A 12,697-nucleotide genomic window follows, 5' to 3' on the forward strand; every position below is an offset into this window, starting at 1 on the left:
AGCGCAATTTCAGAAAAATGCTGCATTGTACATCCAATCAGTACCTTCAAGGTTGGAAGTCTGTGAGTGCAATGACATGTGTTATTTTACTTATTGCTAGTTTGTGGCCATTTGGTGGTTGCAGCATCAGTATACGAAGGCAGAGAGCTGAGAGACCTCCGCGGCTATTCCAATGCAGAGTGTATCATTTTATGACTGGCAGTGCTGGCGCAAGTAGGTGGTAAACAAAAGGTATGTGGCCTTTGAGGCTTCTACTGTCTGGGTTTGACAATTTCTTGAATATTATTACCCTATTGTTTTCCAGTGACCCTTAGCTGTACAGTATGAACTTTGTGTTGTTTGCTGCCGAAGTCCAATCTATCATCCATTCATTTTCTTACCCTGCTTTTCACTTTTTTTTAGATTTTGAAGAACTCACAGACTATCCCTAATGCAATAATTGTAAAAAACATACCAATTCTGGATGGCATACTTTGACTGATAACACGGTGTGTGCAGATGTGCTGTAATGGTACAAAATGCAGTTTTGCGTGTGTCAGTGTTCCGGTCTTTTTTACCTCCTGCTTTCCCACAGATGCCTCAGCACTTCATTGCAATGTCACCGATTAACAGTCCGTTTATAGGGAACAAACTTATTATGAGAAGTCTATCCATGTCAAAAAAACAAGATCATCGTTGTGTGTTGAAAATCTACGCTGGTGGCTTAGAGAAAAAAAATTGCTGATGTCATCGGCAAGAATATAGAATAAACATCAGAATTATGCATTAAATCAGTTCAACACAATGGCACTTGATGGACTGATTAACCACTCTAGCAGACACATGATGGCCTTGTGGCATATTCAACAACTATGTTCTACTCCTGTGCTATATGATGTGAGCACTGCATATGGAATATATGGTCATAACATTTGTTGGTGTAAATGGTATGTATGGGTTAATGTATACAGTATGTTTATGGTGTGCTGGGTTAGAGGTTTGAGGAGAGTATATGGTGTGCAGGATCACATGCATGGAGTAAGCACGTAGTGTCTAGAGATACATATATGGACTGAATCTATGGTGTGCAGAATCACATTTTTTGGGGATGTGAATTTACAGTGCGTAGGGTAACATATATGAGAAGAGTATATGGTGTGCAGGGTTTCATAGATCTGTGGTGTGAACGGTCACAGGTGTGAGGGGGAATGTATAGATTAGATTAGAATGTCTCATATTGATTACTGTAATTCCCTCTTCATCGCCCTCCCTGCAAAATCTATACAGAGGCTACAGTACATTCAGAACTCCAAAACCAGAGTCCTCACCCACACAAAGTGTTCTGCTCACATCTTCCCTGTTCTCTCCCTACGTCACTGGATACCAGTTTCATCAAGGATTAAATTCAAAATTCTGCTTCTCACCTTCAAAGCCCTACATAACCTTGCCCCCCTCTACCTCACTCAGCTACTAGCTCCTTACACTTCTTGTTGGTCTCTCAGGTCCTCGTGCAGTAATCTCCTTACTGGCCCACGCACCAGACTCCCTACCCTGGGAGGCAGGTCCTTCAGTGTTATGGCCCCTCAACTCTGGAACTCTCTTCCTCAGTCTCTCCGAGATTGCTACTGTTTCTGCACCTTTAAATCCCAACTGAAAACATTCCTCTTTTACGAACTTTTGTCTTCTGTGCAATTTTTTTTTTTACTCTGTATGTAAAGAGACCTTGGGTTTGTGAAAGGTGCTCTATAAATGCAACTTATTATTATTATTATTATTATTATTAGATTAGATTAGATAAACTTTATTAATCCCATGGGGAAATTCACAGTGCATATAGTGCATATGTTCACATGTATTGGGTGAGATTTAACAATATAATGAGCTTGCATTTACAGACTCAAATATAAACTAAAGGAATGATTATTTATGATAATGTACATAGACAAGACATGTTAATAAAGAGAATAATGAGATTCTGGAACAACCCACCAAGTTATGTTTTTGAAAGTGAGAGAGACCCTGGTGTGCAATAGGAAGCACTCCCATAACAGAGTAGACACATCAGCTTATTTATTTGAATTTGTCCAACTAGAGTATGTCTAAACAACTACTAACCTGACATGTGCACTGAGTACATGGCCTGTTCTCCAGTGAAAATGACTGTCCATTGTAAACCTTTCTACCTTCAAAGTTGCAATCTAAAATTAAAACAGTATTCAGTTTTAAAGATATACAGTACAGTATGCCATTGGTCTTCATGCCAATTTGGGTGCACCATTCTACACTCTTAACCAAAATATAACAAAGTCCCTCTTACCCTGACAGAGTGGACAACATTCACCTTCCTGATGGAATGGATATGTACAGTTGGGCCTGCAATGCACTGAGGAGCAGGCAACAGAACCTGACTGGAACATGGAAACACAGATGTTGTTAGATTTCCCTCACGTCAATGCAACAAAGGTGTTCACAGGACGTGAAGGGCCAAACTATGCTTAGAAACACCCATTACACATTGTTTCAATAATCTTTTAGCAGATTTTAAACATGCCTACCAGACATACACAGGTGAGACAAGGATCTCTGGAAGAAGGGAAGGTTTCATTGTTTTCATAGATAATCCCCCCATATGTGCAACCTATGGGAAGACCAGAAAAAGCATTGCAACCACTCTCATGATATATATTTGTATGGAAAGATCAGAACAATATGGACTTACTGTGATGATCTGTATGCTTTTAGCTGTTGGAAAGGAGAGAACCTAAAAATAAAGCAACATCATGCATACCTACTGAGCAGACTGGACAGCACTGGCCTGGAATCTTAATGGGGTGTGGACATATTTCCTGACACTCTGTCCTCTGGCAGACAATAATGCCTCCCAACTGAAAAAAGATCAAAAAGAATATTAAGTCATGAGTGCAAATTAAACCAAACCAACAAAACTGTCAAACTACCAAACAATGTCACTCCTGAAGTTACAAACAACCATACACAAATTTGTGATCTATCTATCTATCTATCTATCTATCTATCTATCTATCTATCTATCTATCTATCTATCTATCTATCTATCTATCTATCTATCTATCTATCTATCTATCTATCTATCTATCTATCTATCTATCTATCTATCTATCTATCTATCTATCTATCTATCTATCTATCTATCTACACATAGGCTTCTGACAAGTAAATACCATAGATTATCTACTCATGAGAAGCATTCCAACCTAAAGAAAAAAAATATTTTACACAGCACCTTTCTATAATGAATACCATGCCAAGGTGTTATACAAGTACAGATCTATAGTGTAGCGTCACAGTATGAGTGAGGACTCCATCAGTAACCTTTCAGTTGAAAGTCAAGCGGCTTGGCCACAAGGCCACATTGTTATACCTAGGCTACATTGTCATAATTTTGCAACTGCAAAATGCAAAATCTAGAGTTTAAGATTTATTTTGTGTGTGTGTATAGAGAAAACAAGAGGTACTGCTCCTAAAAGCCACCTTCACGCTTCCATGTTTACCTGTGTTCTTTTCTGCAGCTGCGTAAAGCAAATAATCCATACCACACCAGTAAAATCAATTCTATTTCTGCCACATAGAAATGTAGTATGCTTTATATAAATGTGACAGGCTGCAAATGTTCCATGCAAAGACACACTAAAATACACCATAATGCACATTATTGTAGTTTCTCCACAGGAATACTCAGTACATGGAACGTAGCGGCTACCAAAACCCCCTTTCTCGCTGCAACCTAGCAATTACCTTTTCCTAGTTGAGTGTATGCACACTTCCGGTGACTTTTTTGACTAGAGATCTTTAAGTAAGCAGTAGATGACAGGCAGACAAATGCAGAATTAATCCAAGAAAACACTTCCAGACAGGAATTAAATGCCTTTCTACTTGTGTGAATGACACAAACTTTGCAGAAAGCAAAATGTTATTTTGCTGATTTTTTTTTTTGTGAAGCGACGCACAAATAGTTTCACTTATCAATAATCATAACATGCAATTCATTATCTTTTTTTATTTGCTTATAGTACCTGACACACACAAGTCTCACACGGATCTCCAGTAGACCAGATCTGTCCCACAGGGAATTCTGTTCCATTATCATCCACAGAACAGCCTAAGTATAAAGTAGCAAATAAAATGCAAAATTAAAAATTCAGACCTATAAACATGTATTGTATATCAGCTAAAAAAATAAAATAAAATCACCTTTTTGTACTGCTGTCTGACGACAAGAGAAGCAACACTGTCCAGTTTCTAGTACCCAGTCTCCTCGAGGACAATCCAATACTGGACATGGAGCAAAGGAACACACCACCTCACCATTCTATCAGGATGCAAACAATTACATCAAAATCATGAGCAGAGCAGCCCCATGAAAGAAAGGGAATTTAGAAATCATTTGACATAGGCTAAGCCACTCTTTCACTAGCAATTCCATCTGGTATGTAACTCTTCTTTTTTAATTATAAAAAATCAACTGCAAACTCTAATTTGCCCTGCCATCTTAATTTGAGCCTCTTTGGCAAGTGATACCTCTTTTGAAATTTGCTCAAACTGAAAGACAGGTCAAGGATGCCCCCTGAATGACCACAAAAAATGGCATAACCTCCATTGCATCCTCCTCTCTTGGTAACACATTTGAACCCTGCACATTTTAAATATTGGTCTGCGCTATGAGAAAAGTGAACAGCCTTGATTTAAAAACCTCAGGCTAAAGCATTCTTCAGTTGCAGATTGCCAATTCCATACCTGGTTGAGCTATACCTAAACGCTCCCGAAGATCTGACCCATCAACACCCTAAATCTAATAATAATTGTTAATTCCTTATTATTCCTACTATTGCTTTTCATACATCTTATCTACGTACAGTAACAATTGTTATATACATTGTTATTATGTTTCCTTTTTTATTCGTTTATTTAATTAAACTGCTTTGTTATATTTAAATTATCCTAGCAGCTCTGCATGCATGGCAAGAGCAGCTGTGCAAGTTGCTATTCTGTTCATTGCCTTTAAACTATAGTTTTCTTGATAATTTGGCTGCCCCACAGACTTAACAAATTTAGAATGTATTGCTTTCTAATCCTGCTTTGGTATTCCATTTATAGTTAGGGTACTTAACTTCAATCATACAAATTAATTTATCTTGAGATCTCAGAGAGAAATGGTTAGTACAGTAGTGCCTTGTACTTCGAATGATTCTAACTTCAAACGTTCCAGTGTTTGAACGCTAAATTTGAGAGAAATTTGTATATTATATATATAATATATACATATATAACCCCTATCTATTACCCATGGCATCCAAGAAGAGTGTGGAAGCAGTGAAGCCTTAATGGAAGGTTGCAGTATCGATGATTGAAATGAAAAAGGATGTTATTGTGAAGCATGAAAGCAGTACAAGTGTAGCAGACCTGGAGGCCATGTTTAAGATACCGAAGTCGACTGCCCTTCCAAACAGTAATCTTTCTCTTCCTCTCCACCTGCCACATGAGACATCACCACACCACACTAAGGTACGGTAAATTCAATTTTCATTTTATTATACACTTTTTACGTATTTTATTTATTGTTTTCAAATTTTAATGTATTCTTTAGGGCAGGGGTGTCGAACTCCGAGCCTGGAGGGCTACAGTGGCTACAGGTTTTCATTCTAATTAATTCCTTTTCCCTTCATTTTAATAGTCCTGTTTTTAAGGATTCAGTACTCTGAATTGATTTATTTCTTCATTAAATGGCAGCCAAACAGAAATGAGACGTGAAACGTGTCAACAGATGACCAGCTAAACTGGGATTTCAAATTCCAACCAATTTCACTCCAAACAGTCTCTTAATGAGAAGCTGATTCTTGCTGTTAATTAAGCCCGTTATTTAATTCAATGGGTTGTTGCCGCTCTCATTCTGCCACAGCAGATATTTCCAAATTTGTTGATTTTTCTGTTTTTTCTAAGAACACCATCAAAATGTTTTGGTGACCTGAGAGACCAACCTTAGAGACCTTCACCTTTCTTTATTTTCAGATATTGTGTGATGGGCACTGGTCAGGTGGTCATATGGTGGCTTGTTTGTCTCCTTATTGTTTGGCTACTAATTAAGGAAAAAGAGACAACTAAGGGGCCTGAGACAAGATAATTAAAACTAAAGCAAAAGAGGTTAATTAGCAGTAAAAATGGCTCACTAATGAAGAAGATGGTTAGAATGAAAACATGCAGCCACTGCGGCCCTCGAGGACCGGAGTTTGACACCTGTGATTTAGGGCATTTAATTGTGTTATTTCTACTTTTATTGAAATTGGTATTGTTTAGGGTCTGGGAATGAATTAACTCACTTTCCATTATTTCTAATGGGGAAAACTGATTTAGACTTTGAAAAATTCAGAATTTGAGCGGCCTCTTGAAACGAATGAAATTCAAAGTATGAGGCACCACTGGAATTGGAATAGTTGTATACTAGCGAGTCTAAAACAGGGGTCTGAAAATTTGGTAATGGGTGACCATAGTGGGTACAGGATTTTGTTGAGAAGTCAGTTAATTCTTATGACTCAAGCAACATTTTGATGCTTCATTTTAGTTGTTTCGCCCTTTAAAATTCCCCTCTATTTTTAGCCTTAAACAACTGGTTTCACTGTTAACTGTTCCTATAACTATAGTATGAAAATGACAAAGGAACCGCCTATTAGTATGCGCCCTTTTACACCTGTGTGTATTCATAATGAACTGTCTGGCTTAGTAAAATATTTGGAAGTAAACTGAAGAGAAAAAAGAGAAGGACTGAGAATTAGTAATCCACAAGGCTAAAAATCATTTGGATGATGTCCTTGGAAAGGAAAAAATTGATGTTTATAAAGGCAAGGCAGAAAAGCAAATTATCTGTTCATGAACGTTGAATTGTAGATCACAATAGAGAAACAATGGAAAGAGCTGAGCAAGAGGTAATGAATGTTGAAAAAAAGAAAATGAACAAAAAGAGCTGCAAATAATAAAAATCAAGGACAAAGAGAATAGTCCAATATAACGAGAAAGAGAAAAATATCCCGAACAATAAAGCAACGTTTGCAGAATGTAATTTAGAGAATAGAGTAATTCATAATATTGCTTTTGACAAGGAATTAATGGCATTTAATTTTTTATTTACTTTTTATTACATTTTATTTTTCACTTCTATTTTTATACTTTTACTTTTTTACTCTGTTTTATTATTCATTGGTTTTCAAAACAGGCAACTGTAGTGAAATAACTATCTATAATATCTAAGGATCAAACCATCTTCCTCCTGCGCCCCGCATACTCTTCTATACACCGACTCTTTAAATACAATCGCTTTCTCTAACAGACGGATGCCCCAATGCCCTTTGAGTGGCTCAGCTGTGAACTGTCTGAGGTTGGTGAGTGAAGTAAGCAAGGGGTGGTGCCCCCTAGTATTTCTAAAATAACTAGTTGATTCACATACCAAAAAGGGGTCCCTGAATTGAGGAACAGCAGTCTCGTGACACAGAAAGGAGAAGTGACAGACAGTTCAGAACAGAGCTTCAGCACTGGGCTAATGCAAGGTTTCTGAACAGGGATCCTTCTAGGAACCTAACGCTTCTATCTTCTACCTTTTTTAATTTATACCTGCAATGGAATGGCATCCTATCTACCTCTGTCTTTCTCCTCTAATAAGGCAAGAAAGATTTGAAAAAAAAAATAAAAAATTAAACACCACTGTTTTGAAACTGCTGCCATAAATACTAAACTGAAATAGCAACCGGGTCATTTGCTGTTGCACAATAGTGCTGCTTTTAAGTTTTATTGATTTTTATCATACTTTTTTTAAATTGTGGAGATCAAAAGATTAGAACATTATAAAGATTAACAAGCTTCCAAATCCCATATAGAATTTCTTGAGTTTCTGACTCTGATTCTTTCCTCTGACTTTTACTAGCTTCCATTCCAGTGATCCCCTTCACCAGGCTCTGGCAAGCCCAGAGTAGCATCCCTGCTGCGGAGGAATTTGAATTCTGCCCTCTTGTGGCATTTAAGGATGTTGCCTTATGTATAGCAACATCTGAATTTCATTAAAGTTTGCACATAAGCCATCAAATTTAATTTGTATGCAACATTAGTGAACCTGATGCAAGTAGGCAGAGGATTAGGAATAAAAGGAGGCAAATATCTATAAATATATAATAAAATAAGACCACTCAACCCATTTTTGACTAATCCCTGCTCGTAAGGTCCACATAGCAGTATACCGTAAGTATATTGTGAGGAATAGAAAAATGATTTCTGAAAACATTACAAATCAGCTGAAATAGGAACATGATACTTTTCTAACAGTCTTAATATGTAGTAGCTTCTCTCTGGGCAAAAGTAGTTAAAAATGAATTATTCATTGTTTCACAATAGATCCTATAGTTTTATAGCATAATGACTGACACTAGAGCATAGATAGAGACTACCTGAATTACTCCCTTATCATAACACTGTAAGTGTGGACTAGTGTTAATCAGCAAAATTCACCAAAGCAGTTATTCACCTGTGAGTTTATTGTCATATTTTCCAGTATATTCACCATGCACAGAACTTTCATACACACATATGTTAAAATCATTGCTGACTTACTATTGACATGCGTGGTGTTACAACTCGATCAGTATTTACCTTTCCACCCTGCGTGTGTTTAAAAAAAAAAAAAAAAAAAACTTTTCATTTGAAAGGTACATTAGCTGACCATACTGAGAATATTATGAGTACTGCTATCGGAAATATAACCCTGATCCCTGCATGCAGAACTGCATAATTAATATGTTTACATAATTAGCCATGTGCTGGAGCTATGATCCAAAACAAGCCTTAAAGGATCCCTCCACATAAAGAAAACACATACGGCTCTGTGAAATGATGATAGTACTGAAAGATTTATTACTGTTTACAAGGCCTTTGCACGTTAATTGAAAAAACAAAAAAGATGTTCCAGCAGCACCGGATGCCGTGACTTCAGACAATGGAATGAGACAGCCTCATGCCTCCACTTTGTTGCAGGGCTAATGTGTGCCCCAATATTGTGGTTATCGTTCCGTCTGCATCTTTTGTTATTTTTGTCATGGTGGTGCAGTGGTTAGCACTACTGTCTCACAGCTCAGATCAAATTTTTGGCAGATGCTTACTTAGCCCTCAGAGACAATTAAAACACCATTACAGCATTATACCGTACTCAAAACTAGTTCAGTTCCTCCTTCTCCATTGACTTAAATACATTTTGCAGAGTTTGGCAAATTTCCCGGACATTTCTGTTATTTCAATGAACTCATGGCGAAGCGAAATCCACAGGGTTTGCTTATCACTATCAAAATAAAGGATACGAATGGTTTATCTAGCCCTCAATTATAGCTCAGAACTTCACAATCAATTTGTTTTTCCTGAAAACGGTTCAGTGGCAACAAGACTGAACAGACCATGCTACCCTATCCATAATAACATTTCCCAGCTCATCCAGGAATGTCCCAGATGTTCCCAGGCTGGCAGAGTGATATACTTTTTCCAGCGTATTCTGGGTCACCTTCTTCCAATACTTTATGTGTGGTACACATCATGTGAGGAAAGCAACCAGACAGTTCCCTAACAGCATGTCCAAAACAAATCAACTGGCTCGACTCCAGTCAGGAAAACAGTAGTTCTATCCATATATGAATGAAGTTCAGACACGTAAATATGTACTTTTTAAATTGTCTTTTTTCTTTCTTGTTTAGAGGAATCAGTTTCTGTAATTAGGTTTTAATTTGCAGTCATTTTGTGTTTGTTAAAAAATGTATTGTGTCTTAGAGTACAGCCATTTTGTTTTTCATGAGAAGGTCACAATTGTCAAAAATGTTGTTTGAGGTTGCTGACATGTAAAGAAGGTGGGGGCGACAACATGCAATGTCACTAGCTCAGCGGTATAAAGTTAGGTGTTGTGTACCTCATGTTGTCCAAAACTTCTGATTTGCTACAAGTCTGTTATAAGGTTTGGTTAGCATATTGGACTTTTTTTGATAACTTTCTCTTTATCCTTCAGGAGTGAACATTGCCGGTATTTGGCCCCTGGTTTTTGGTTCACTCATATCTTGGTTTACTTGTCTGAATCCTGTGGCATTTCTCTGTCACGCAGTACATCAGTTGTATTTATTAATCAGACCTAAAGATGTGTTGCTATTTGTGTATTTAATTCATTGTGTCAATGAAGTAGCCAAGTGTTAACAGAAAATTTAAGAAGCCTTTTCATTTTATCTCAATTTAAAGAGAATGCTGAGTTTGCGGATTTTTCCTTAGAACCTAACTAATAATTGTTAGAGGAAACTGCAAATATCCTTCGCAATTTTTTTATGGCTTTTTCCATGGTAATACTGTACTGTAGAGAGAACACAAAGCAACTGTAGAGGAAAATGCGGCTTGTGATGGTGAAATTAGCCAATCTGAGAGCGTTATTTATTTCTCCTTGCTGCTGATTGGGTGCTGCCCTGTGACGCATCTCCAGCAGATGCAGCCCAGCATTCCCGTATCATAACAGTTTACTGCGTGCAGCTATCTTGAGTGTTTCGCTGAGTGTTCTCGTGTTTTTCGTTTTGTTTTTCTTAAAGCCCTAAGATGCCATCCAAATGCCCTGCACCTTCTAAGGCTTCTGGCAATGAACCTAAGCACCAGAAGAAGTTTAAAACACTCCAGGAGAAGCTTGAACTACTTGATTTGCCTAAAAAGTTGTGCCACAGTAGCCACCCGAGGAGCTGTAAATCCTCTGCTTTGCTGTGCAGTCATTATCATCATTACATATCTTCATTGTACTGCACAGCTAATTCATCATCATCATCATCATCTTCAATCAATATCATTCATTATTGGTGAGTACTCTTACATTTTACTGTATTTTTATTAAATGCAATTAAATTATTACGTATTTACCCTACTTATACCAAAGAAAACAACACCACATACCAAAGAAAATGCACTTGCATGAATTACAGTACATATAGGGTTAACATTAGTATTTTATATTCTAGCACTGTGGGAGAATTAGCAGTACAATACTGTACAGTATAAGGGTTTACCTTTGCATTCTTTTTTAGGGTAATGTATTAAGCTGAATTTGAAATGAATTTAAAATGTTTTGGGGGCATATTATGGTTTAAACTATAAAAATAGGAATTTATAGGCATTTTTTTGACCACATCCAAAATTCACAGTTTTTCACAATTTGCAGGTGCTCTAGGAATGTAACCCCTGTGAATTTCAGGGGTTGTCTGTATTTCCACTCTGAGATAATTTTGCATCGCTGTCACAAGGATTATTACAAGATATAGGCTGTTTGAACAACTGTCATATGTCACGTATACGCATTAGTGGATCACGTTCTGGGCTCTTCTGAGGTATGTACTTTCACCCTGGTCCGAGAAGGAGTGTTGGTGCTAACCTTATCCTCTATTTTTCCCTTCGCGGTGCTGAGTAGATGGCCATTAAAAGCAATTGACTAGACCATCCTGTCCCGCAGTTGCTGGAAGGAGGCGAGACTCATTATGAGAGCACACTGCAGAATGGAGCTCCCTCCCACTGTGACTTTGCCAGGCTTTCATAGTTGAGAAAGGTTCCTCAAGCTAGGACCCTGATTTTTCATTTGTTAAGTGCCATCGTGCGCATGTTTTGTTTGAACTGTTGCTTTGATTAAAATGGGGACGACCAGGTTGGCATTCCAACATTTCAAGTTGTGGACCTGCAGTTCCTTCTAATGACCACACATGACATCTCTACATTGTTTTCAAATTAAGTTTAGGGCCACCTTTAAGACAACCCTTCTAGTAATAAATAGTTATACATGGCTCTCATCCCCTTTACCTGTTTCAATATTTTGAAAATTGTATTCAAGGTCGTGTGAATATCAGCACTTGGTTCATGGCTGGAACCCGCTTTAAATTTAAAGTCTCCACTTAACCTAACACACACATTTTTGGGGATTTGGAAGTAAAACCTACAGACATGGGAAAAATGTGCAAATGTCACATGGAAAACAACGGCATTGGATTCAAACCCAGGGTGTTGGATGCATGAAGGACTATCCAATGTGCTACACTGCAAAAAATGAAGTCTTAACAAGCCAGACAATCTTGAAAAGAGATAATAGATCTTGTTTTTCTTATTTTAAGAATAACTGACTTGAGTAGATTTGTATGTGTAAGATATATAATCTCATTTTTAGAAAATTTAACAAGTTAAACTTTCTCACTAAAAAGGTACTAGAATCAAGCAAAATTATCTGCCAATATAGTGAGAAAGTTTAACTTGTTAAATTTTCTAAAAATGAGATTATATATCTTACACATACAAATCTACTCAAGTCAGTTATTCTTAAAATAAGAAAAACAAGATCTATTATCTCTTTTCAAGATTGTCTGGCTTGTTAAGATTTCATTTTTTGCAGTGTACCACGTCAATCTTCCCATATCTGTGTGGTTTTTACCCCCGGATCGGTAAAACCACACGTGTTAGATTAATTGGACACTTTAAATTGGTTTCACGTAAGTGGAGGTGTGGATGTGCGCTTCAGTGTGTCCTGTTGGCAGCTTTGTCCAAGCCTGGTTCTAGTCTTGAATAATTCGACTTAATTTGTACATGCCTGAGTGTACACTGCAAGAATAAAATGTAATTCCAAAGATACGTAAAACTAATGTTGAATGTGAAGCCTTCA

The 12,697-nt window shown here is 37.3% G+C and overlaps 1 protein-coding gene across 4 annotated transcripts in view; it reads right to left on the minus strand.

Moving 5' to 3' along the window:
• The window catches only part of LOC114645883 (uncharacterized), a 235,378-nt gene that overhangs the window by 25,981 nt on the left and 196,700 nt on the right, over positions 1 to 12,697 (minus strand). For all 4 annotated transcript variants that reach the window (XM_028793784.2, XM_028793783.2, XM_028793782.2 and 1 more), the window contains exons 21-26: positions 4,210 to 4,327; positions 4,032 to 4,117; positions 2,768 to 2,864; positions 2,535 to 2,617; positions 2,297 to 2,387; positions 2,095 to 2,177 (exon numbers count right to left, since the gene is read on the minus strand). In XM_028793784.2, the coding sequence (XP_028649617.1) occupies positions 2,095 to 2,177; positions 2,297 to 2,387; positions 2,535 to 2,617; positions 2,768 to 2,864; positions 4,032 to 4,117; positions 4,210 to 4,327 (558 nt within the window). The remainder of the gene's footprint in view (positions 1 to 2,094; positions 2,178 to 2,296; positions 2,388 to 2,534; positions 2,618 to 2,767; positions 2,865 to 4,031; positions 4,118 to 4,209; positions 4,328 to 12,697) is intronic.

This window comes from Erpetoichthys calabaricus, chromosome 2 (genome assembly GCF_900747795.2).
Source record: "Erpetoichthys calabaricus chromosome 2, fErpCal1.3, whole genome shotgun sequence".
NCBI classification, from domain to species: Eukaryota; Metazoa; Chordata; class Cladistia; order Polypteriformes; family Polypteridae; genus Erpetoichthys; species Erpetoichthys calabaricus.